Below are 24,370 nucleotides of genomic sequence, written 5' to 3'. Positions count from 1 at the left end.
TTAATATATAAGTTATCGGGACTATTAAGAATTGTAACTGGTACAAAGCTATGGTAACAGTTTCTGTATTCAGATACAAAACAGTCATATCAACCTATTTTTACCTAGAAAAGCTTTCTCTGTGTGTGTGTGTATATATATATATATGTCTTTTTTTTTTTTAATTTTTTTTTTAACGTTTATTTATTTTTGAGACAGAGAGACAGAGCATGAACAGGGGAGGGGCAGAGAGAGAGGGAGACACAGAATCCGAAACAGGCTCCAGGCTCTGAGCTGTCAGCACAGAGCCCGACACGGGGCTCAAACCCACGGACCGTGAGATCATGACCTGAGCCGAAGTCGGACGCTTAACCGACCAAGCCACCCAGGCGCCCCAATATATATGTCTTTTCTAATCTCTGGGTAAACCTAAGGAACCATAAAAACTCCTTTATGCTCAGCTTTGTAATTCCTGAAATATAGTTGTTAAGCTTTTACAGGAAATTCTGTAGCCATATGGTTTTCTGTTATTACAGGATGAAAGTAGCTTATGTCTACGAAAGTGCCAAATCCAAGATCTCAGCTAAGAAGAAAAACTTCTAATAATAAAAGCAAAATACTTAGAGAAAGTAAGCAAGACTCTTCTTCAATTCCAAATTTGAATAGATGCATCAAAAATATCCAAAAATAACAAAATGTAATCACATTAAAATTTATTTCACTCACCTGTTTCCTCAACACTTATTTCCTCTGAACACCCCTGTTTTAAAAAAAAATTACAAAAAAAATTGAATCCATGTATCAAGTCAATCTTTCTATTTTTTTCTTTAATGTTTATTTTGAGACAGTGTGCATAAATGGCAGAGAGGCGGAGAGAGAAGGAGAGAGAGAATCCCAAGCAGGCTCTGCACTGTCAGCACAACGCCCAACATGGGCATTCAATCTCACCAACCATGAGATCGTGACCTGAGTCAAAATTAAGAGTCAGATACTTAACCCCCGAGGTGCCTCCCACCCTCTTTTCTAACTAAAGAAAGCAGGTATCTCCCAGAAAGCTCGAGGGTAAAAGATGGCTTATAGAAACTCTACCAAACACTTATAAAAAAGACACTGCTCCTATTCTTTAAACTGTTTTAGAGCACAGTGAAAGAGGGAAAGTTTCCAAATGCTTTTTATAAATCAAGGCTAATATTGATTCAAATTAACCAGTACAAAAATATCAGATGAAATAGTATAAACATAATTCAGCAACACATCAAGAGACTAACATAATAATCAAGCAGAGTTTATTTCAGGAATGCAAAGATGATTCAATATATGAAATCTAATATAATTCAACAGAACTGAAGAGAAAAATACTATCATCATCTCTCTGTTTGTAGCAAAAGGGTCCAATAATATTCATACTTGGAAAAAACTTTACATTGAATAAAAAGACATCTTCTTAACACCATAAACTATAATTACTACAATTCAAAAACCAGCATCTCACTTCATAAACACTGGAAATATTCCCATTTAAGTCAGGAGTAAGAAAAATGTATCTACTATCAAGACTATTTTATGACTTTTTTCTTTAATTATACTAGCCAATATAGTTAGAAAAGAGAAGGAAACTAAAGGTATATAAAGTAGATGAGAAAAATTAAAATTTTATTTGCAGATAATATGACTTTACTTAGAAAACCCAACAGAAACAAAAGAAAAATTACTGTATACGATGAGGGGAATTTAGTAAGCTCTCCAGATAGAAAAGAATTCAACGATAATAGCAACAAAAGATAAAATTCTTAGGTATAACCTAATAGGAAATGGAGAATTTAAATGAAGAGGAGATGAAAATACCACTAAAAGACATAAAAGAATAATTAAACAAATGAAAAGACATACCATGTTTTTGGATAAAGAAAAAAAATTCAACATCACAATTACGACATCAATTTTCCCTATCTTAAGTGGTCAAGTTAATATGATCCTAAAACAAGCATCAATGGGATTTTTTGAAGCTCTGAACAAGCTAATTATAAAATTAATATAGACTTTAAACCATCAAAATTCTAAAAGAAAACACAGGCAGCAACCTCTTTGACACTAGCCGTAGCAACTTCTTACTAGACAATGCTATGGGCAAGGGAACAAAAACAAAAATGAACTATTGGGACCTCATCAAGATAAAAAGCTTCTGCATGAAGGAAACAATCAACAAAACTAAAAGGCAGCCTATGGAATGGGAGAAGATAATTTCAAGTAGCATATCTGATAAAGGTAATATGCCAGAATCTATGAAGAATATATCAAACTCAACACCCAAAAAATGAACAATCCAGTTAAGAAACGGGCAGAAGACATGAATAGAAATTTTTCCAAAGAAGACACCCAGATAGCTAACAGACACATGAAATGATGCTCAATATAACTCATCATCATGAAAATACAAATCAAAACCATGACGAGATACCACCTCACACCTACCAGTAGGGCTATAATTAACAACACAGTAAACAACAGATGTTGATGAGGTTGCAGAGAAAGGGGAACCCTCTTACACTGCTGGTGGGAATGCAAACTAGGGCAGCCACTCTGGAAAACAGTGTGGAGGTTCCTCAAAAATTTAAAACTAGAACTACTGCACAACTTAGCAAGTGTACTACTAGGTATTTACACAAAGGATACATACAGATTCAAAGGGGTACATGCGCCCCAATATTTACAGCACCATTATCGACAACAGCCAAACTATGCAAAGAGCCCAAATGTCCATTGACTGAAGAAGTGTATTATGCTAAGCGAGATAAGTCAGAGGAAGAAAAATACTGTACAATTTCACTCATATGTAGAATTTAAAAAACAAAACAGATGAACATACAGTAAGGTAAAAACAGAGAGAGGGAAGCAAACCATAAGAGACTCTTTATGAAGAAGAACAAACAGAGGGTTGATGGAGGGAGGTTGGGGGGGGGAGGGATTGGCTAAATGGGAGATGGGTATTAAGGAGGGCACTTTTTGGGATGAGCACTGAGTGTTTTATTTAAGTGATGAACCACTAAATTCTACTCCCAAAACCAGTATTACACTATACGTTAACTAAAATTTAAGTAAAATTTTGAAAAAAACCCAAACTTTAGAATATATACACACTTGAAAAGAAATATATACAAACTTGAATATAGAATATATAGAATATAGAATATATACAAACTTGAAAAGAAAAAATAAGAAAGTGGGGCACCTGAGTGACTCAGTCTGTTAAACCCCCGACTTTGGCTCAGGTCATAATCTCACTGCTCTTAAGTTCAAGCCCGGTGTCAGGCTCTAGGGCTCTGTGCTGACAGCTCAGAGCCCGGGGCCTGCTTGAGATTCTGTGTCTCCCTCTCTTTCTGTGTCTGTCTCTCTCTCTTTCTCTCTCTGCCCCACCCCTGCTCGTGTGCTATCGCTCTCAAAAATAAATAAAAAAAAAAAAAAAAAAAAAGGAAAAAGAAAAAATAAAGCGATGTGGGAGGAGAGGGAAACCTTCCATTTAAGACAGTAAAGCATTTAAAAACTAGAGTTTTTATATAATCAGAGTTTTATATATAAAACAGTGGGATACTGGCCCAAGAATAAATAGGTGAATCTAAAAGTAGAAGAAAAGAAAGTTTAGGAATATACACAAATACATATGGGATTTAATATGTGATAAGAATGGAATTTTAAATCAGTGGAGAAAAGATAAATTATTCAAAAAACGGTGCTGAGACAACTAGGCAGGCACCTGGGGAAAATGAAGTTGGTTTCACTCTCCCTAACACCGAAATAAATTCTAAACAAATCAGTAATATTAACTCTAAGAATTTCTACTAAGTCTCAAAGTGGACTTTCAATATCTATCTAACACAGTCCCTAGAAGCCATACATAAAAATACTGATAAATATGATTACAGAAAAATTAAAATTGTTTGCATGTCTATATGAATGCAGTATGTGTATTACAGAATTTACAATTATAACTATGACATTTTATAAGCAATTTTTCATTGTTAAAAAGCTGAAAACAAAGGTCAAAAAACAAAAATCATGAAAAAAAAGAAAAATCACAAATAAGTCCGAGACATTATACTGTTCTTATACAGTCACATCAACGTACATCTATCATTTTTAAATGGCATAATATAAACTGGTGGCCTGGCTTTGCACATAGCAATGTACTATGATCCTTTCCCCAAGTCATTAAATATACTTTTGAACAAAACAATGTCTGTAAGAAATGATGATAAATTGATGAAACTGGGTGACTGGTACATGGGGAGGCATTATACTACCCTGTCTACCTTTTTAAATGCTTGAAAATTTTCATATTAAAAAGTAAGGGGCGCCTGGTTGGTTCAATCAGTAGAGCATGTGAATCTTGATCTCAGGGTTGTTAAGTCTGAGCCCCATCTTGGGTGTAAGGATGACTAGAAAGTAAAATCTTAAAAAAAAAAAAAAGAAAAATTCAACCAAAAAATGTCTGCAAGGGAAGAAAACTCAAAAAATAGAGTCAAAAGACACACTGGGAAAAAATATTTGCAACTCATTCATGGACATACATTACACAGAGTTCCTCCAAATCTGTAGGAAAAAGATCAACAATGCAATTAAAAAATGGCTAAAGAATATAGAATCATTTCACAGAGAAAGGAATACAAATGGCTCTAAGCATATGAAACATGTTCAACCTTACTTGTAATAAGAGAAATGAAAAACATTCTGGGATACCATCTTCCACCTATCAGATATAAAAGAATACATTGCCTCTGTTGTCTGCTATCTAAGGATGATTGGTCTTCAACTGTCCCACTGAGAATATAGATTCTAAATTAACTTTTCCAAAGTGTAGCTACATAATGAGATAAATTATCATGAGTATCAGAAACAAAAACAAGAGGGTGCCAAGAAACCTTTAACATAGTGGCTGGTGATCAAATGTGCATACTGTCTTCAGGCTTCCCTGAGGTAGTGATGATGGAGGCTAAAGAAGTGTGTATGTCTGGCAAGGCAATGTTTCATATAGAGGAGATAATAAAACAAATGCCCTGGGATATGAAGAAGTATGATGCATTCAAGAACCTGAAAGACAGCCAATATAGTCAGAGAGTAAGGGAGAGACAAACACAAGGTGAGGCCAGAGACAGAAATGGACCAGACAAATAGAGGGCCTTCGAGGTCCTGGGTCTTCTTCCTAAGAGCAATGGATAGCTTTAAGCATTATGATCCTGGTAGTGATGATATTACTGTAATAATTTTACACAACAGGAAACTCATTCACAGAGATGACCTATTTTGACTCAGGTCCCACAGCTGTTAAATGGTAGAGGCAGGATCCAGATCTACAGGATGCTTTTGGCCTTATTTTTAGCCAATGACACACAACTGGGAATGGGTTTCCTGATGAATGTCCATCAATTTTCACCTAGAACTGGTTAAAAGTGATTATCTAAAACCAGTTTTAGCTGGGTTATTTATGGTGAAAACTATTAGAACTATCTTTATTTAAAGAGTTTAAAGGAAACAAATGGATCTGTTGTAATATGGCCATCTTATGTGCTTGATAATTCTATCTTACCTCAGAGGTATAATTTTGACAATCATCTCTTGAAGTGAGTGAACTTTTTTTGGCAGGAGGAACATGGTCACTTTCATCAAGCGTACAATGAAATCTCTTCCTAGTTATAAGATCCAAATTAGCAGGAAGCTTTTCAGAATCCTCTCTTCCAGAATCAGATATACACATGGCATCCTGACCAACTGAAGTTACTGGAAAACTCATACTGCATAGGAAATGCATACATGTTAAATCAGCAAATTAGAAGTTACTTAATGAGGTTAAAGGCTCAGCTATCCCAATGACAGCTGCCAAAAAACTTTCAAGTAACTAATATTTACATGGCCAAGCTCACAAAAATGTTAGTTTTGACATCTATTCACATTTAAAAACTCACAACTCTATAAAACTCACAAATTCTCTAATACTGAATTAAATCTAAGGTACAAAAATAGTGTTTTCTTTGTCTGTAAAGTTAAAATTTCAATCTAAAATCCTTCTTCCTTTTTTTAAGTAGGAGCCAGCGTGGAGCCAAATGCAGGGCTTCAACTCACAACCCTGAGATCAAGACCTGAGCTGAGATCAAAAGTCAGATGCTTAACTGACTGAGCCACCCAGGCACCCCTAAAATCCCTCTTCCAAATATGAAAGGCTTCAACATCTAATGCTACTTGACCATTAAGTGCCTTAACCAATGACCGTTAAAATACAACAATTCTATAGAAAAGAATTAAAATAACAGTATTAAAAACATACAAAAATGTCATCTCTCTGTACTATTTTTGCAACTTCTATGAACGTATTTATTTCAGAATTTAAAATATATATGCTTACAAAGTAACCACACCTTTAACAGATGGCATTTTATAACCCAAGCTGCTAAATTTTTTTTAGCTTTCAAATACTTAAGATACGAAACAAGTTTCATACAAAAGTATTACACACTTAAATGGCAGCTTTATCAGATATAAAAACAATGATATCTTCTCTAACTTATCACATAATTACTAAATAAGGACAAATACAAATAATGTTGGTGAATGGCTTATTCAGTCAATGCTATCTGAGTAATAAAGCACCTTTCCTCCTAGCAAAAATAGTTTAGCTTCTGGGTGCTGTATGGAAGTGCTGAATCACCATACACCTGAAACTACACTGTATGTCAAATAACGGGAATTTAAACAAGAACTTGAAAGAAAACAGTTGAGGTCATTCATTACCTCATGTCACTCCTTTCTTCTGTATTCACGGACTTGATCAATATGGGCGCTGGCAGTAAAGGGTTTGGCATTAACTGGGCAGTGGTATCAGTATATTCTTCTATGGCATTGGTTGGGATTTCCACCAGAGTTAAAATGAATGCTTGTTCATCTTCACCACCTTGATGTACGTTAGCAACTAGATTCACTATCAAATTTAAAAGTTAGTAATGAAAAGCTGAACCATGAAACAACGGAAAATCATTAATTTATTACATTTCTAAAGTCTCAAGACAACTTATACACAAGAATAAAAAGTAAATTACACCCACAAAAATAAAAAGGAATTTCATAAAGGATAAAGATGGTTCACTATAGAGGAGATGTATAATTCTGAATAAAAAAACTTACACCTAAAATACCTCAAGTGTTTGGGACACATGGATGGCTCAGTTAAGCATCTGACTTCAGCTCTGGACATGATCTCACAGTTCGTGAGTTCAAGCCCCACATCAGACTAGCTACTGTCAGCACACAGCCCACTTCGGATCCTCTGTGTTCCTCTCTCTCTGCCCCTCCCCCAATCATGCTCTCTCTCTCAAAAATAAATAAACCATTAAAAAAATACTTCATAATTTAAGGCCATTGCAGACTTAAAAACTGTTTTAGTTTTTTTCATAATCAAATGGGATATGGAAGTAAAAGCCATACTATTCAGTTTGATGATGCTTTATCAAAGCAGATTATCATACCTGTTAAATCTTGAGAACTGATTACATTTTCCTGTTGAACTTCTGGCATACTACTTGGTGTACACTAAAAAAAATTTAATTAAAATTCAAGAATGAGATCAACCAAATTTTAGTTTTAAAAAGTTTTCCAGACAATTGGATACAGGAAGAGTGACTGCTTCAAAATTCAACAACTATTTAACCATATATAATTTTCCAAATGTTTTGAAACCAGTAGTACCAGTAACTTTTGATTCCTTTAAATAAACATACATATACACAAAGAAATTCCCAGTAAATTGTTAAATATGAGAATTTCATCAAATTATTTTTGAAGCAACAGGAAAGAGAGATGCAAACCCTTCAACCTTCTCTCTTTCTCCATTATAATAGCAGCCATTGTGCTATTAGATGACATCTGAATGGAAGCAAAATGTTTCCTTGCCTCCAACACAGCTCCTTCCAATCTGTTTTCCACAAAACTGCCAACAACGTAATCTCTAAAATACAATTCTTACTATAATTCTCTACTGCTTAAAATCTTAAAACTTAAACGTTTTGTAACCAACAATGTCAATAACTGATTCAGGTAAGCATCAATTGATACTAAAACTACTAGGTAGAAGTCTGTTGGGTGTCATATGAAAAATTACTAACACCATGTGGAAAAGATGCTGTTATATGGAGAAATCTAGCAGGCACCATTCTAGCCAAGTAATTAGTCAACATCATCAATAATGGGACAAACTGACATTATATGTCTAATAAAGGTATACAAAAGGAAGAACACGTTACCTAGGTAATAATCATGCCAAAAAATATTTAACCTGAATCTAATAATAGGGAACAACAACAAAAACCCCAATTGTGAATTAGCCTGGAATGTCAAATTCACAAAAGAGGAAAAAGGGCAGGAGGGCTATCTAGATTAAAAGAGAATAAGGAGGGGTGCCTGGGTGGCTCAGTCAGTTAAGCATCTGACTCTTGATTTCAGCTCAAGTGATGATCTCACGGTTATGAGATCCAGTCCCACATCAGGCTCTGCGCTGACAGCATGGAGCCTGCTTGGGATTCTTTTTCTTCCTCTCCCCTGTCCCTCCTGCACATGTGCACACAGGTGCACATGCTCTCTCTCTCAAAAAAAAAAAAAAAAAAAGGATAAGGAGAGGGGTGCCTGGGAGGCTTAGTCAGTTAAGCGTCCTCCAACTCTCGATTTCAGCTCAGATCATGATCTCAATAGTTCATGGGATCGAACCCCATGTTTGGCTCTGTCTGCACTGACATCAAGGAGCCTACTTGGAATTCTCTGTCCTCGTCTCTCTCTGCCCCTCCCCTGCTCTATCAAAATAAATAAATAAACACTGAAAGACAGTGAGAGAATAAGGAGAATCACAACTAAATGCAATGTGAGAGCGTTGACTGGAACTATGTATTACATATTGTTATTAAATCAATATCAGATAGTATGGTAATATTGAGTATGACAAGAGTATCATTTCTCTGTAAGAAACATCCCCGTTCATATCAGATATTAGCTGAAGTATTTATGGGTGAAGTCTCACATCTGCAACTTTCAAATGGTTCAGTTTTTTAAAAGTGTATCTATAGAGATGGAGAGCAAGACAGAGAAAAAGCAAATGAAGCAAAATGTTTATAACTAATGAATCTAAGTAAAGATTCTATGTAAGAATTCTATGTAAGATCTTTGAAACTTTTCAACAAGCTTGAAATTATTTCAAAATATGAAGTAAAAACAAACATGTTGGGGGGGGGGGGTAGGGAAAATCCCTTAACTTTGGATATAATCCAAACTCCTTAACAAGCCATAAAAATTTTTTTATGATCTGTTCCCAGGCTGCCAACCTCACTCTAACTACTTCTTCATTTATATTCCACTCATAACTAATTATAGTCCCTGAATATGACGTGCTGTTTCACACCTGTTCTTTACACTTGTTCCTCTCCCTTTAACTGGCTAATTCATACCCGTTCTTCTAGATCCAGGATTTTTTTTTTTCTTTTTAAGTTTATTTATTTATTTTGAGACCAGGGGCCAGGGGGAGGGAGTGGGAGATAATCCCAAGCAGGCTCGGCACTATCAGCATGGAGCAGAATGTGGGGCTTGAACTCACAAACCACAAGATCATGACCTGAGCTGAAATCAAGAGTCAGACACTTACCAACTGAGCCACCCACGTGGATTCTTTCAGTCCCAGCTACACATTAGAATAACTTAAGAACCTTTAACAGCAACAAAAAAACAAAATCCTGCAAATGCCTACACCTTATTTCCAGATACTGCTTTTACTGGATTGGATTGAGGACCACTCCTTTAAGAGTCTTGTGCAACTTGCTTTCATAGCACCCATCAGAGCCTAAGCATTCACTCATATGAGTCCCATAACTTTGTCTGTCCAATACCTCACACAGCAATGAACATACAATAATATCTCAAGGAAACACCTGCAATGTATTTCTCAGACTCAGAGGCCAGCAAGCAAGAGATAAATAGTCTGTATACAAAACACTTCCTTTTTCCAAATTTTTATGGCAAAGCTATGTATTGGCTATTTTATCTATGCTCCAAAGACTAAAAATACACTTAATAAAAAATTATATCACAATACATTCTTGCAAAGACAAAACTATAGGGAAAGAAAACAGATCAGTGATCACCAAGTAGTGGGGGTGGTAAAAGGGGGTGACTAAAAAAGGGCCCTGGGAAATGTGGGGAATGATGGAACCGTTCATGTGTTTACACAACTATATATGTTTGCCAAAACTTGCAGAAGTGCACATAAAAGGGTGAAGGTTATTCTATGTAAATTACACCTTCATTTTTTTTTAAGTGGGGAATACACACCCAGCCCCCCCATTATATATTTTACATTCTTTTACCTCTGACACATTAAGTGTAAGCACAGTGTCTCCATTAGAGTCCTCTCTCTCGGGCTCTTTGATACAACTCTCACTGAGACCCATATCTGAACCAAGCGTATGGGGCTTTGTTTCAGAGCAAACAATTGGATCAACTGAAAATAACTGAACCTTTTGAGATTCCTCTTCTTGATCATCATTTCTGAAAGAGAAATTAGTATATATTAGAGCTTCAGAGTATGTATTACAGTTTTGTATGTGAAACCAAGTGGACAACCACAGAGTAATGTTTAGAGCTAAATGAGTCAAAGATTATTTAATGGTGTCCAAATTTTTAAAATACATTTAATGCAACAGAACCCCCCCTTTTGCCAATCAAATTCCTAAAGCTATAGCTAATTACTGTAGCTGAAAGAGAATATAAACAAAATTCCGGAATCTCCTCCCTCTTACCTTTCAGTTAGGTTTGCTTCTTGAGAAATAGTCATCTCTTCAATACCATGTTCACATGCCAAGATGCTCTGCTCCTTATTCAGTGGTGTTGTAAGTGATTCAAATTTTTTATCTTGTAATTCCTCCATTGCTTCAGAACCATTTTTCTCAGTTTCTTAAACAAAAAACAAACTTAAGATACAGTCCACAACAGTACAGCTAAAACCTCCACATCAGAAATATGTTGTCTCCTCAAAGACAGATCAGTATATAGCAACTCTTCCAAATTTCTCTTAATCCAAAAATTAAGCTTATTCACATGGCAGAAGAGTGATCCTGGCCAGTGAGATTTTTGAAACAGAAGATGAATCCTACACTACACATTTTTCACTCGTGGTTGTCACAGCAATTTTATGTCTACCCTATGATGACAGCAATATAATCACAAACCCACATACAAAAGAAGTTTAGAGGTGGGTACATATGAGGTCTAGCTCCACCTTGGGGGAAATGTTGGGGAGGGAGCTGCTCCACAAAGAAGAATAAAATGATTTCTATATAAAAGAGTTACGTTCAAATCCCTATCAAAATACCAACAGCATTTTTCACAAAACTAGACCAAATAATACTAAAATTTCTATGGAATCACACGACTGAATAGTCAAAGCAATCTTGAGAAAGAAAGACAAAGGTGGAGGTATCATATTCCCACATTTCAAGATATACCACAAAGCTGTAATTATCAAAACAGTATGGTCTGGCCCACACACAAAAAAGTAGATGAATGGAAGAGAACAGAGAGTCTAGAAATAAATACACATTTATATGGTCCATTTATGACAAAGGCAGTATACAATGGGGAAAAGACAGTCTCTTCAATAAATGTTACTGAGAAAACTGGACAGCTGCATACAAGAGAATGAAACTGGACCACTTTCTACTATACACAAAAATAAACTCAGGATGCAGAGAAAAAGGAATCTTTGTGTACTAGTGGTGGGAATGTAAATTGATACAGGCATGATGGAAAACAGTATGGATATTGCTCTAAAAATTAAATTTAGAATTACCATATCATTCAATAAATTCCATTAATAGGTATTCAAAGAAAATGAAAACACTAATTCAAAGGATATGTGTAGCAACTCTATGTTTACTGCAGCACTGTTTACAAAAGCCAAGATACCGAAGTAACCTAAGTGTCCATCAATACATGAACAGATAAGATGTGGCATGCACACACAACGGAATGTTACACAGCCATTAAAGGACGACACGGGGGGGCGCCTGGGTGGCTCAGTCAGTTAAGCAGCCGACTTCGGCTCAGGTCATGATCTCACAGTCCCTGAGTTCGAGCCCCGCAACAGGCTCTGTGCTGACAGCTCAGAGCCTGGAGCCTGCTTCACATTCTGTGTCTCCCTCTCTCTCTGACCCGCCCCCTGTTCATGCTCTGTCTCTCTCTGTCTCAAAAATAAATAAACATTAAAAAAAATTAAAAAAAAAAAAAAAAAAAAGGACGACACCAGGCCATCTGTGACAATGTGGACAGATCTAGAGGGTATTATGCTAAGTGAAATAAGTCAGACTGAGAGAGACAAACAACAAATGATTTCACTCATCTATGGAATCTTTAAAAAGCCAATGAATAAACAAAGAGCATAATCAGACCTATAAATACCAAGTAAAAATTGATGCCAGAGGGAAGTAGGTGGATGGGCAAAGTGGATGAAGGGGAGTGGGAGATACAGGCTTCCAATTATGGAATGAATAAATCATGGGAATAAAAGGCACAGCATAAGGAATATAATCAATGGTACTGTAATTGTACTGTATGGTGAGAGACGGTAGGTATGCTTCTGGAGAGCAGAACACGATGTACAAACTTGTTGAATCACTACGTACTATGACTGGAATTAATGTATGTGTGTCAACCACAGTCAAAAAATTTTTAGGGGCACCTGGTGGCTCAGTCAGTTAAGCATCTGACTTAGACTCAGGTCATGATCTCACAGTTCATGAGTTCAAGCCCCATGTCAGGCTTTGTGCTGACAGGACAGAACCTGCTTGAGGTTCTGTCTCCTCTCTCTGCCCCTCCCCTGCTCACATTCTTTCTCAAAAATAAACAAACATTTAAAAAAAAAATTTTTAGGGCCCCCTGGGTGGCTCAGTCAGTTAACTGTCTGACTTCAGCTCAGGTCATGATCTCACAGTTCATGGGTTTGAGCCCCGCTTCAGGCTCTGTACTGACAGCTCCGAGCCTGGATCCTGCTTCGGATTCTGTGTCTGTTTCTCTCCCTCTCTCTGTCTCTGTCTCTCTCTCTGCTCCTCCCCCACTTGCACTCTCTCAAAAATAAACATTAAAAAAAAATTAATAAATAAAACATTAAACATTTTTAAATAAAAAAAAAATAAATAAATAAGTAAGGTAACCTCACCCTGCATACTGAAACAGCTTCTGGGTATTCCTGAACCCAGAGTAAGTAATGAATTAACTAACTGAACCATAGGCACTACTGGTTGAAAGGAAATACCAAAAACCAGAAACCCCAAACAGGGAAAAGATGTTGCTAACCATCCAGATCTTCTACCTATAGGATTTTATACAATCTAGACAGCTTACTGCATGCAGTTTTTCCTGCTCTCACTAGCACCTAAAGGGGTTGGGCCTTTGGTAGGGAGGGGAGGTGGAAAAAGAAGTGGCAGTAGGATTCAACATGTACATCACAAAGTAGTGAGGCCATTAAAAAAATAAAAGAGCCCTATGTGATCCTATAGACAGATTTTTTCCAATACACTAATCTTTAAAAAGAATGCTACCATATAAAGAACTCTTAATATTAAAAAGAGAAAAATCCCATGGGGCACCTGGGTGGCTTAGTTGGTTAAGCATCTGATTTCGGCTCAGGTCATGATCTCAGTTTGTGAGTTCGAGACCCATATCCGGCTCTCCGCTGTCAGAGCACAGCCTACTTCAGATCCTCTCTCTATGTGCTCCTCCCCTGCTCACATTCTCTCTCTCAAAAAATAAACATTAAAAAAAAAAAAAAGATTTTAAAAAGACAAATATCCCAATTTAAAAATGAGCACAGATCTGAATAGACATGTCTCTAAAAAAAAGATACATAAATAAGCACATGAAAAGATACTCAATATCATTGGTCATCAGGTAAACACAAATCAAAACTACAATGAGATACTACTTCACGATAACTAGAATATCTAATAACAAGGGTCTGAGAAAATAGAAACTGAAACCCTCACAGAATGTTGGTGAAAATACAAAATGTTGGGGTGTATGGCTGGCTCAGTCAGTAGAGCATGTAAGTCTTGATCTTGGGGGTTACAAGTTCAAGCCCCATGTTGGGGGTAGAGATTACTTAAAAATAAAACAAAAAATCTAAAATAAGCATAAAAATTAAAAAATGCTGCTACCACTTTTGAAACAGTTTGGCTGTTTCTCAAAAGGTTAAACATAGAACTACCATATTATCCAGCAATTCTACTTGTAGATGTAAATCCAAGTGAAATGAACACATATGTCCACACAAAAACTTATACATGAATGTTCTTAGCAGTGTTACTTACAAGAGCCAAAAAACAGAAAACAACCCAAAAGCCCAACAACAGATAAATGAATAAACAAAATGTAATATAGCTATACAATGGAATACTTGACAAGAAAAAGAAATGAAGTATTTGACGTATACTACAACATAGAGGAACTGTGAAAACATGCTAAGTAAAAGACATCGACACAAAAGACCACTTATGTGATCCCACTCATACAAAACATCAAAAATAAGCAAATCTACAGAGACAGAAAAAGATTAGTGATTGCCTAGAACTTGGGGAAATGGGAGTGCCTGCTAACAGTGATGGTTACATAACTTGGTGAATATATGAAAACCACTGAATTGTACCCTTCAAAGGGTTTAACTGTATTACATAGAATTATCTCAGTAAAATTGTTTTTTTCCTAAGGGCTGAACACTATATATGATACAGTATGCTTATATTTTTATTCTTTCTGAAAGGAATATACATGTGTTTATATACATATATGTGTATACATATGTGGATGCACGTATGTACACACACACAGCCTCACATTTAGATGCTTGTGTGTATAATACACTCCTGGAAGTCTACAAACTTAATGGCAGTTTACCACTATAAGTGAGATTAGGGGACTGGGAACCAAGGAAGAAGTTTTTTAAATTTTGTACCTTATAGACACTGTCTTATTTTTTTGCCACATTCATGTATATCTGCCTTTAAAAATGTTTATTTGAATATTCCATGTGCACACATACAAAAAATGTCTGATCAAATACATACAGTTGACCCTTGAATAACATGGGGGGATCGGGGTATAAACCTCCCATGCAGTCAAAAATCCGCATATTAACTACTGACTTCCAAAAAACCTAACTACTAATAGTCTACTGTTGACCAGATGCTTTATCAGTAACATAAATGGTCAATTAACATATTTTGTATATGTATTATATACCAAATTCTTACAATAAAACTAGAATAAAATATTAAGAAAATCCTAAGGAAGAGAAAATATCTTTATAGTACTATACTGTTTATCAAAAAACTCCATGTATAGTAGACCTATGCAATTCAAACCTGTGTTATTAAGGGTCATCTATAGAGCAAATGGTAATAGTTACTGAAGCCAGTTGATGGGTTTATTGGTATTTATTTTATAAGTCATTCTACTTTTTGAAACTTTTTAATAGTAAATTAAAATAATTTTAACAACCAAATACTCTACTTGAAATGTTAATGCAAATTCTCCTATAAAAGTAATTTCGTAGCTGTTTAAGGGAAACAAATTTACCTCTTTGACTTTCTACTACTTCTCCTTGGCTTGCAAACAAATTGGGAACTTCCTGATGAACGCCAAACCTGCTGGTCCTTAAAGTCTTAAGATTTGGCTTAGGCTTGGCAAATCTACTTCTCATTCTCAAATTACTGGTCACATCAGAGGTTGTATTCCTAGAAAAAGAAAGATGGGAAGAGAGAGAAATTCATCAACTGTGTCAGAATTAGCTCTCTCACCTTCTTCACTACTCTTATATAGTTATGTGCCACCTTCTCAGGTGCCACAATCTCTGTTAAGTGTTCATTTTTTAACGTTAAAGTTACTTTACTGAAAGTCTGGAGAAGGGAAGAGAATCTGGACCATGTCTGTAAAACAGAGACTACAGTTACATAAAACTATCTCATTAAAGCTTCAAAGATGCACATATTGCATTAACTTTAATATGCAAACCATTAAGGGTCCCTGACTGGCTCAGTCAGTAGAGCATGCAGCTCTTGATCTCAGGTCCATGAGTTCAAGCCCCACATTGGGTGTGGAGCCTACTTAAAATACATAAATAAATAGAAATATTCAAACCATTAAAGTCAAACCAGCCAATCCTCACTTTAAAGGCTGAAAAATTAGCAGTGAAATTTACACTTACACAAGTATTACTCAAAAGCTATTATAAATTAATCGATAGTTGACTTAAATATATTTATTATAATAAATTTCTTTGTAATTTTTTAAAATGCTTATTTATTTTTGAAAGAGAGTGCAAGCAGGGGAGAGGCAGAGAGGGGAGACAGAGGATCCAAAGTGGGCTCTGTGCTGACAGCAGAGAGCCCAATGCAGGGCTTGAACTCACAAACCATGAGATCATGACCTGAGCTAAAGTCAGATGCTTAATCAACTAAGCCACCCCGGCACTCTTATTTTCTAGTAAAACTCAAGAGCTTAATAAAGCAAAATAGGGGCATCTGGGCTGGGTTGCTCAGTCAGTTAAGTATCCAACTCTTGATCTCAGCTCAGGTCTTGATCTCAGGGACATGAGTTCAAGCCTTGCACTGGGCTCCACACTGGGCATGAAGCCTACTTAAAAAAAAAAAAAAAGAAAGAAAAAAAAGGAAAAAAAATAAAGCAAATTAAACCTGGTCGATATAGCATTTTCCTTTACTTCCTCCACTAAACCAATTTCTTCTTTAGTACTTTGCTCTTCCAATACAATCTTGTTTTCTTCTAATGGTGAAGGAGATGTACTACTGACAGGTGAAGAAAGGTCCTGACATTCACGAACAATTGTGTGATTTACATTATCTGGGCTAAAAGGAACACAGCTTTTATCCTTTGAATGAACATCAAGAAGTACACATACTCCTATTACAGAAAAGAACAGAAAATTAAAATTGACCCAATACAAGTAGATATCCAAAGAAAGTAAATCCTTCAACATTAAACAACTATAGGCTTAATAATTCTCACACACTAAAATTTTTTTTGTGCTATTGTAACTAAAAATGAATCTTTTTGCCTTCAGTAACTACATAGCCTCAAATAAGTTTCAAGATATTATCACCTTCATTTACAATTTTTAAAAACCTGTATTTTAGGTTCTAGAGATTTGTGACAGGCTCCAAAGCAATGCTCTATCACTGAGAAAGGAGCCATATAGGGGTGCCCGGCTGGCTCAGTCAGTAGAGCATGTGACTCTTGATCTCAGGGTCGTGATTTTGAGCCCCACGATGGGTGTACAGTTTACTTTAAAAAAAAAAAAAAAAAAAAGACAGAGAGAGAGAATGAGCCATGTAAGAAACACAGACCAGAGAATTCGTTGATAAATATATAGTTATAGGCCCTGAATAATATATAGTAAAAATGGCAACCCACTCATGTCCAGGCACAATAATTAACAGGAAAATAATTAATGTAACTATCCATTTAATGTACTTAAAATACAAGGTGCTTAGAGAGTAAAGACCATAGCTTCTCCATTAAGGCCAGCCTAAAATATTAAAAATCTGGGTGGACATATATTTTGGCTCAGTTCAAACTAATGAAACAGTCCAAACTAAATTATGTCATTGACTGTTATTGTCCCTTGATACTGTATTCCACTGTCAAGTAATTGTGAAGACTATCCAAAGCAGGAGCTCCTTTGGCTAAAGAAACCTGTATAAAGTGATCAGTGATCTCAATTAACCAATGTTTATGATGAGAAAGGTGGAGGACTCATTGGATTATTCCAGAAAGACAACCTTTTTTCAATAAACCAAGTGTACTATCTTGAAATGGTGGCCACTACATCTAAATGGGCTGAGGTGGGTGCATCAATGCACACATATTACTTATTTCTGGAAAAACAACAAAGTTATACCAACTTCAAATGTAAAAGTACTGACTTATTACTCAACTGTGGGTATAATTTCTTAGAAGTTGGATTTTAAAAGGTTTTTTTCAGTAGGCCTTATCTTTCATTCTTACCATCACTCTGTTCTGTACCAATCTCTGACTGCAACACTAGATCTCCCATTGTAAGTAAAGTTATAGCAGCTTCAGTACTTCCATCATTGGTACCTTGTGAGAAAATATAACAACATTAAAACAGAAGGATGAATCTGGAAATTTACGATTGCTTGCTTAGAAAACATTTTTAATTCAGGTGTTTATCCTCTAGCAACAAGTTTCAGTATCTTCCATACCACTAATTCCTTACTAGGGTAGTATTTTATTACTACAAAAAAAAGAAATCATGCATTATTAGCTTTTATTCATTGAAAATGCCTCCCTCCCATTAAATAACTTAAGTTACCTTCGAAGAAAGTAAACCTGTGCAGATCAGAGGAAATAATACTTCTCTCTTAAACATTTAACTCTTAACTCACTTCATAAAGTAATTATTCCAAGAATCCAAGTTTCTCCTGGAGATAAAACATTCAACAGTGGAAACTTTTTGTTCAACTCCCAGCAAGGACTCATTTACTAACTAATACCAATACTAGGGGTGCCTGGACAGCTCAGTCAGTTAAGCAGCTTCCAACTCTTGATTTGGGCTGAGGTCATGATCTCACAGTTCATAAGATCGAGTCCCATGTCAGGCTCTGTACTGACAGCGTGGAGTCTGCTTGGAATTCTCTCTCTCCCTCTTTCGCTGCCCCTTCCTCACTCACACTCTCAAAATAAATAAATCACCATTTAAAAAACAAAACAAAAAAAGATTCTCTTCCTCTCTCTCTCTCTGTCCCTTACCCACTTACACATGCACACTCATATGCTCTCTCCCTCTAAAAAAAATTAAGTTAAAATTAAAAAAAATTTTTTAAATCACCCTGCTAGTGTTAACCAGGTAGTTTTGGCAGTTTCCTTATTAACAGTTACCTGTTTCATCTTGGGTATGTTCACCTGTGGTCATTTCCTAGAAGAGGAAAAGATAAGCAATGCCTTATGTATTTTCCCAAATATATGTTCTACGTCTCAAAAAGCACTATGCTTTTACAGTTCTTCTATGCTTCTGATTACAAAGTAGAGGAAACTGTGGTTTCCCTTTATAATTATTCCGAATATTTCATCATCAGAAATAATTTAAAAGCCAAATTCTTTTGTCTCTTGCTACTTATTTTACTCTTTCTTTTTAACTTTAATCATATTCCATCTACCATGTGCATTTACTAGGCTTACTTCACTTCTTCACTTTCATAATCTTTCAACTTCAGTCATATTTGTCACTGATTTTAATCCAATGGAAACCAAAGTCTGACGAATATCACCAATTTTTTTTAACTAGGTGGCTTAAAACTTAAATGAATTTTAATAAATTAAAAAGTTACAAGATCTGGGCACCTGAGTGGCTCAGTTAAGCATCTGACTCTTGATTTCAGCTCAGGTCATGTTTTCACACTTCGTGAGTTCAAGCCCCTTGTTGGGCTCCACACTGTCATGTGGAGCTTCCTTGTGATTCTGTCTCCATTTCTCTCTGCCTCTCCCCCACTTTCTCTTTCCCTTTCAAAATAAATAAACTTAAAAAAAAAAAAAAAGGTTACAAGATCATGTCCAGCATGACATCATAAGGCTCTGCTGACCCTCTCCCCAGTGAAACTGGTAAAATTTAATAAAACCAAACATTTAAAGCCTCTGGAAATGGTCATAAAGGCAATAGAAACCTCTTTTTGAGCAACTGATGAAAATAAGGTAACAAACTAAGAGCCTGCGGTATCTCAACTAAGACTCTCTCCCCGCTCCTTCTTCCCAGCTCAATGAACCAGAGACTCCACCTCACACATTTGCAGCCAAAAAAGTAAGGCCCCTTTCTCCTTGCAAGTCCCAGCACAAGAATTTTCTTTCTAAGAGGATCAGGACTTTAGCTTCTGACCCAAGAATCTGGGGTCAGATTCATAGTAGAAAACAGGAGAATTATCTATTATGAATTTGCACATAAAAATCCTCAATAAAATACCAGCAAGCCAAATCCAGCGACATAAAATTGCATGCCATGACCAAGTAGGATGCAATTTTTGATTTGACATCCTGTTATAATGAATGTAATACAACATATCAGTACAAAAAAAAAGCAAAAATCACATGATCATCTCCAAAGATGCATAAAAAGCATATGACAACTGCCAACATCCTTTCCTAAGAATCCTCTCACACAAACCAAGGATAGACTGAAACTTCTTCAATTTGATAAAAAAAAAAAAAAAACACCTATGAAAAATCCAGAGCTAACATCAAACTTGATGGTGAAAGACTGGATGCTTTCCCTTAAGACCAGGAATGAGACAAAAGTATGCGTTCTTGCCACTTCTTTGTTCAATATGTATTGGAGGTTCTAGCAAGGGAAACTAGGCAAGCAATAGAAATAAAAAATATCCAGATGGAGAAGTGTTAAGTCAAATTCTGTTTCTGAGAAAGATATGTTGAAGTCCTAAGCTGAGTACCATGAATGTAACTTTACTTGGAAACAGGGCTTTTTCAGATGTTATCAGGCTAACATGAAGTCATATTGCATTAGGGCTCACCCTATCCAGTACAACAGGTGTCTTTAGAAGAAAAGTCAGGACACACACACAGAAAGAACACGATGTGGCAATGGAGGCAGAAGTTGGAAATGTGCTGCCATAAAGCCAAGCAATGACAAGGATCTCTGGCAATTGTCAGAGGGTAGGAGAAAGGCCTGAATAGTTTTTCCCTCAGAGTCTTCAGAAGGGGGATGGTGATTTTGGAATTCTAGCCTCCAAAACTGAGAAAATAACTTTCTGTAGTTTTGAACCACCTAGTTGATAGCATTTTGTTATAGAAGCACTGAGAAACTAATACAGAATGGCAGAAGGAGAACTATCTCTATTCACATGTCATGATCTTGTAAATAGAAAATCCTAAGGAATCCACTAAAAATCTATTAGAACTAATTAGTTCAGCAAAGTTGCAAAATACAAGACCAACATACAAAAATCAATTGTATTTCTATATACACACTTGCAATGAAAAACCTGAAAGTGAAATTGAGAAGACCAATCCATTCACAAGAGCCTCAGATACAACATACTTGAAAATAAATTTAACAAAGGAAGTGCAAAGTTTATACCCTGCACACTACAAAATGCTATTGAAAGAAATCAAAGAAGATCTAAGTAAATGGGCAAATATCCATGTTCATGAATTAGAAAACTGTTAATATGGGACTAGCCCCCCCAAAGTGATCCCCAGATTCAATGCAATCACAATCACAATCTTAGATTATGTCGAGTAGAAAATAACAAGATGATTTTAAAATTCATATGGAATTACAAGAGACCCACAATAGCTAAAACAATCCTAAAAAAAGAATAAAGTAGGATGGCTTATACTTCCTAATTCCAAAACTTACCACAAAGCAACAGTAATCAATCGAGCATCACTGGTACAAGAAGAGACAGGAAATGGAATAGAACCGAGAATCCAGAAAAAAAATCCATACATCTACAGCCAATTGATTTGTGACAAGAATGCAAGAGAATTCAATAAAGAAAGAATGGTCTTTTCAAAGAAATAGTGTGACAACTGTATTGTCATGTGCAAAGAATGAAGAACTCTAACCGCATACCATATATAAAATTAACTCAAAATGGATTAAAGCCTTAAATGTAAAACTACAGTAAAATCTGTAAACCTATTAGAAGAAAAAGTGGAGTAAATCTTCAAGATCTTGGCTTTCACAAAGATATCTTAAATATTACAACAAAAGCCTGAGCAACAAAAGAAAAAAGACATAAAACGAACTTTATCACATTTAAAAACGTTTGCGGGGCGCCTGGGTGGCTCAGTCGGTTAAGCATCCGACTTCGGCTCAGGTCACGATCTCACGGTCCGTGAGTTCGAGCCCCGCGTCAGGCTCTGGGCTGATGGCTCAGAGCCTGGAGCCTGCTTCCGATTCTGTGTCTCCCTCTCTCTGCCCCTCCCCCGTTCATGCTCTGTCTCTCTCTGTCCCAAAAATAAAATAAACATTAAAAAAAAAAAAATTAAAAAAAAAAACAAAAAAACGTTTGCACTTAAAGGGAACCATCAAGAAAATGAAAAGAGGGGCATCTGAGTGGCTCAGTCAGTTGAGCATCCGACCCTGGATTTTGGCTCAGGTCACGATCCTAGGGTTGTGGGATCGAACACTGCACTGTGCTCCACACTGAGGATGGAGCCTGCTTGGAATTCTCTCTCTCTCCCTCTGCCCCTCTCCACTATTCATGCTCTAATTAAAAAAAAATTGAAAAGATGACTCACGGAACAGGAGAAAATATTTGGAAATCGTATATCTGATAAGGAACTTGTATCCTTACTATTTAAAAATTTCTTACAATTCAACAAAAAGACACACAGACCAGTAATTTAAAAAATGTGAAAAGGTGGGGGCACTTGGGTGGCTCAGTTGGTTAAGTGTCCGACTCCTGATTTCAGCTCAGGTCATGATCTCAAGGTTTGTGAGACTGAGCCCAGCATCGGGCTCTGCACTAACATTGTGGAGCCTGCTTGGGATTCATTCTCTGCCTCTCTGTCTGTCCCTCCCCTGCTAGCACATTCTCTCTCTCAAAATAAATAAACTGTAAAAAAAAAATTGTAATAAATAATTCCCAGACTTGATTTGCAAAAACAAGGAAGAGTATCAAACAAAAAGGAACTAAATATATTTTAAATAATTTATACTGAATACAGATTTAATGCAACAGAACTTTAACTTAAGTTTATGAGGATATTAAGAGTGACTCACACAAACATACACAAATCAATGTTTTGTGAGTGAAATATAAAATCTTTGGATTATTTACCAGTTTCTACTATTCATACTTATAGCTCCCTGAATGACAGAAATTAGTAAGAATGGCTTATAAACTTAAAACTTTCAAAATAAACTTCTATTTTTTTTTTTAACGTAAACAGAGTTAAAGACAAAACATATTAGAATGGATGCTTACCATAGATAATGCCTTCAAATTTTCTTCTTGTTTCATTTGCTGAGTAGTCACATCTGTGCTGGAGACTGGATGCTCAACAACAGCTATACATCCTACATCAGGTGCATTCACAGTTATTTCAAGCTATCAAAATGAAATTTCATTATTTCATTTTGGCATACTATATTCAGCAAAACAAACAACTAAAATAAAGTGTGTTAAATTGAAGAAATAATCCACGTTCATACACAATTAAAAAATACAGCAATTCTTAAAATGACAACATCAACTTGGCAAAAGTAAAACACTTAAGATTTTTGAGACGTCTGGGGCGCATGAGCAGCTCAGTCAGTTAAGCATCCGATGTACAATTTAGCATGTCATTCAGTGATTCCACTTCTAGGTATATCCCCCAAAAAATGGAGAACAGGGATTAGAAGACGTATTTGTACACCCATGTTAATAGCAGCATTCTTTGCAATAGCCAAAAGGTAGAAGTAACCCAACTGTCCACTGACAGATGAAAAGATAAAAGATATGTGGTATAGATATGTAATGAAATATCACTCAGCCTTAAAAAAAGAACATTCTGGAGGCCCCTGGGTGGCTCAGTCGGTTGAGCATCTGACTTCAGCTCAAGTAATAATCTCATGGCTTTTTGAATTCAAGCCCCACATCGGGCTCTGCGCTGACAGGGCGGAGCCTGCTTGGGATTCTCTGTCTCCCTCTCTCTCTGCCCCTCCCTTGCTTCTGCTCTCTCAAAAATTAAAAAAAAAAAAAAAGAAAGAAAAAAGAAAAAAAATTGTTTTAACCTTTAAAAAAAAAAAAGGCATTCTGATACATGTATACTATATCAATCTGAATGACTACTAAAAACTTTATACTACATGAAATAAGCCAATCACAATGAAAACAGATACTGTTATGATTCCAGTTATGTGAAGTAGCTAGAGTCAAGTCACAGAGACAAAAGTAGAATGGTGCTTGCCATAAATGAAAGGAGAGGAGAGGAGGTAATGGGGAATTATTGTTTAATGAGTACAGGTTTAGTTTCGCGAGACGAAAAAAGCTCTGTGGATGGATGGTGGTGATGGTGTAGCACAACAATATGAATACACTTAATGCCAATGAACTATATACACTTTAAAATGGCTAACATAAATTTTAGGGTATGTGTATTTTACAATTTTTTCATAATTTTATTTTTTTATTTTGAGAGAGAGCAGGAGTAAGTACAAGGCGGGGAGGAGCAAAGGGAGGGAGAAAGTGAATCTCAAGCAGGCTCCATGCCTAGCAAAGAGGCTGATGTGGGGCTCAATCTCACGACTGTGAGATCACGACATAAGCCAAAACCAAGAGTC

The 24,370-nt window shown here is 36.1% G+C and overlaps 1 protein-coding gene across 8 annotated transcripts in view; it reads right to left on the bottom strand.

The window, feature by feature from the left end:
- The window catches only part of BDP1 (B double prime 1, subunit of RNA polymerase III transcription initiation factor IIIB), an 88,984-nt gene that overhangs the window by 9,215 nt on the left and 55,399 nt on the right, over positions 1–24,370 (bottom strand). For 4 of the 8 annotated variants that reach the window (XM_042940646.1, XM_042940649.1, XM_042940641.1 and 1 more), the window contains 11 exons: positions 23,031–23,153; positions 18,967–19,003; positions 18,073–18,165; positions 16,743–16,968; positions 15,628–15,785; positions 10,800–10,953; positions 10,368–10,548; positions 7,491–7,554; positions 6,760–6,946; positions 5,561–5,765; positions 706–739 (listed from right to left, as the gene is read on the bottom strand). In XM_042940646.1, the coding sequence (XP_042796580.1) occupies positions 706–739; positions 5,561–5,765; positions 6,760–6,946; positions 7,491–7,554; positions 10,368–10,548; positions 10,800–10,953; positions 15,628–15,785; positions 16,743–16,968; positions 18,073–18,165; positions 18,967–19,003; positions 23,031–23,153 (1,462 nt within the window). Of the gene's footprint in view, positions 1–705; positions 740–5,560; positions 5,766–6,759; positions 6,947–7,490; positions 7,555–10,367; positions 10,549–10,799; positions 10,954–15,627; positions 15,786–16,742; positions 16,969–18,072; positions 18,166–18,966; positions 19,004–23,030; positions 23,154–24,370 lie in introns of those variants that run through there. The other 4 variants (XM_042940657.1, XM_042940661.1, XM_042940670.1 and 1 more) reach the window with 4 other exon arrangements.

The sequence above is a fragment of the Panthera leo genome, chromosome A1 (genome assembly GCF_018350215.1).
Source record: "Panthera leo isolate Ple1 chromosome A1, P.leo_Ple1_pat1.1, whole genome shotgun sequence".
Classification (NCBI taxonomy): Eukaryota; Metazoa; Chordata; class Mammalia; order Carnivora; family Felidae; genus Panthera; species Panthera leo.
This window is presented reverse-complemented; position numbering and strand designations above follow the sequence as displayed.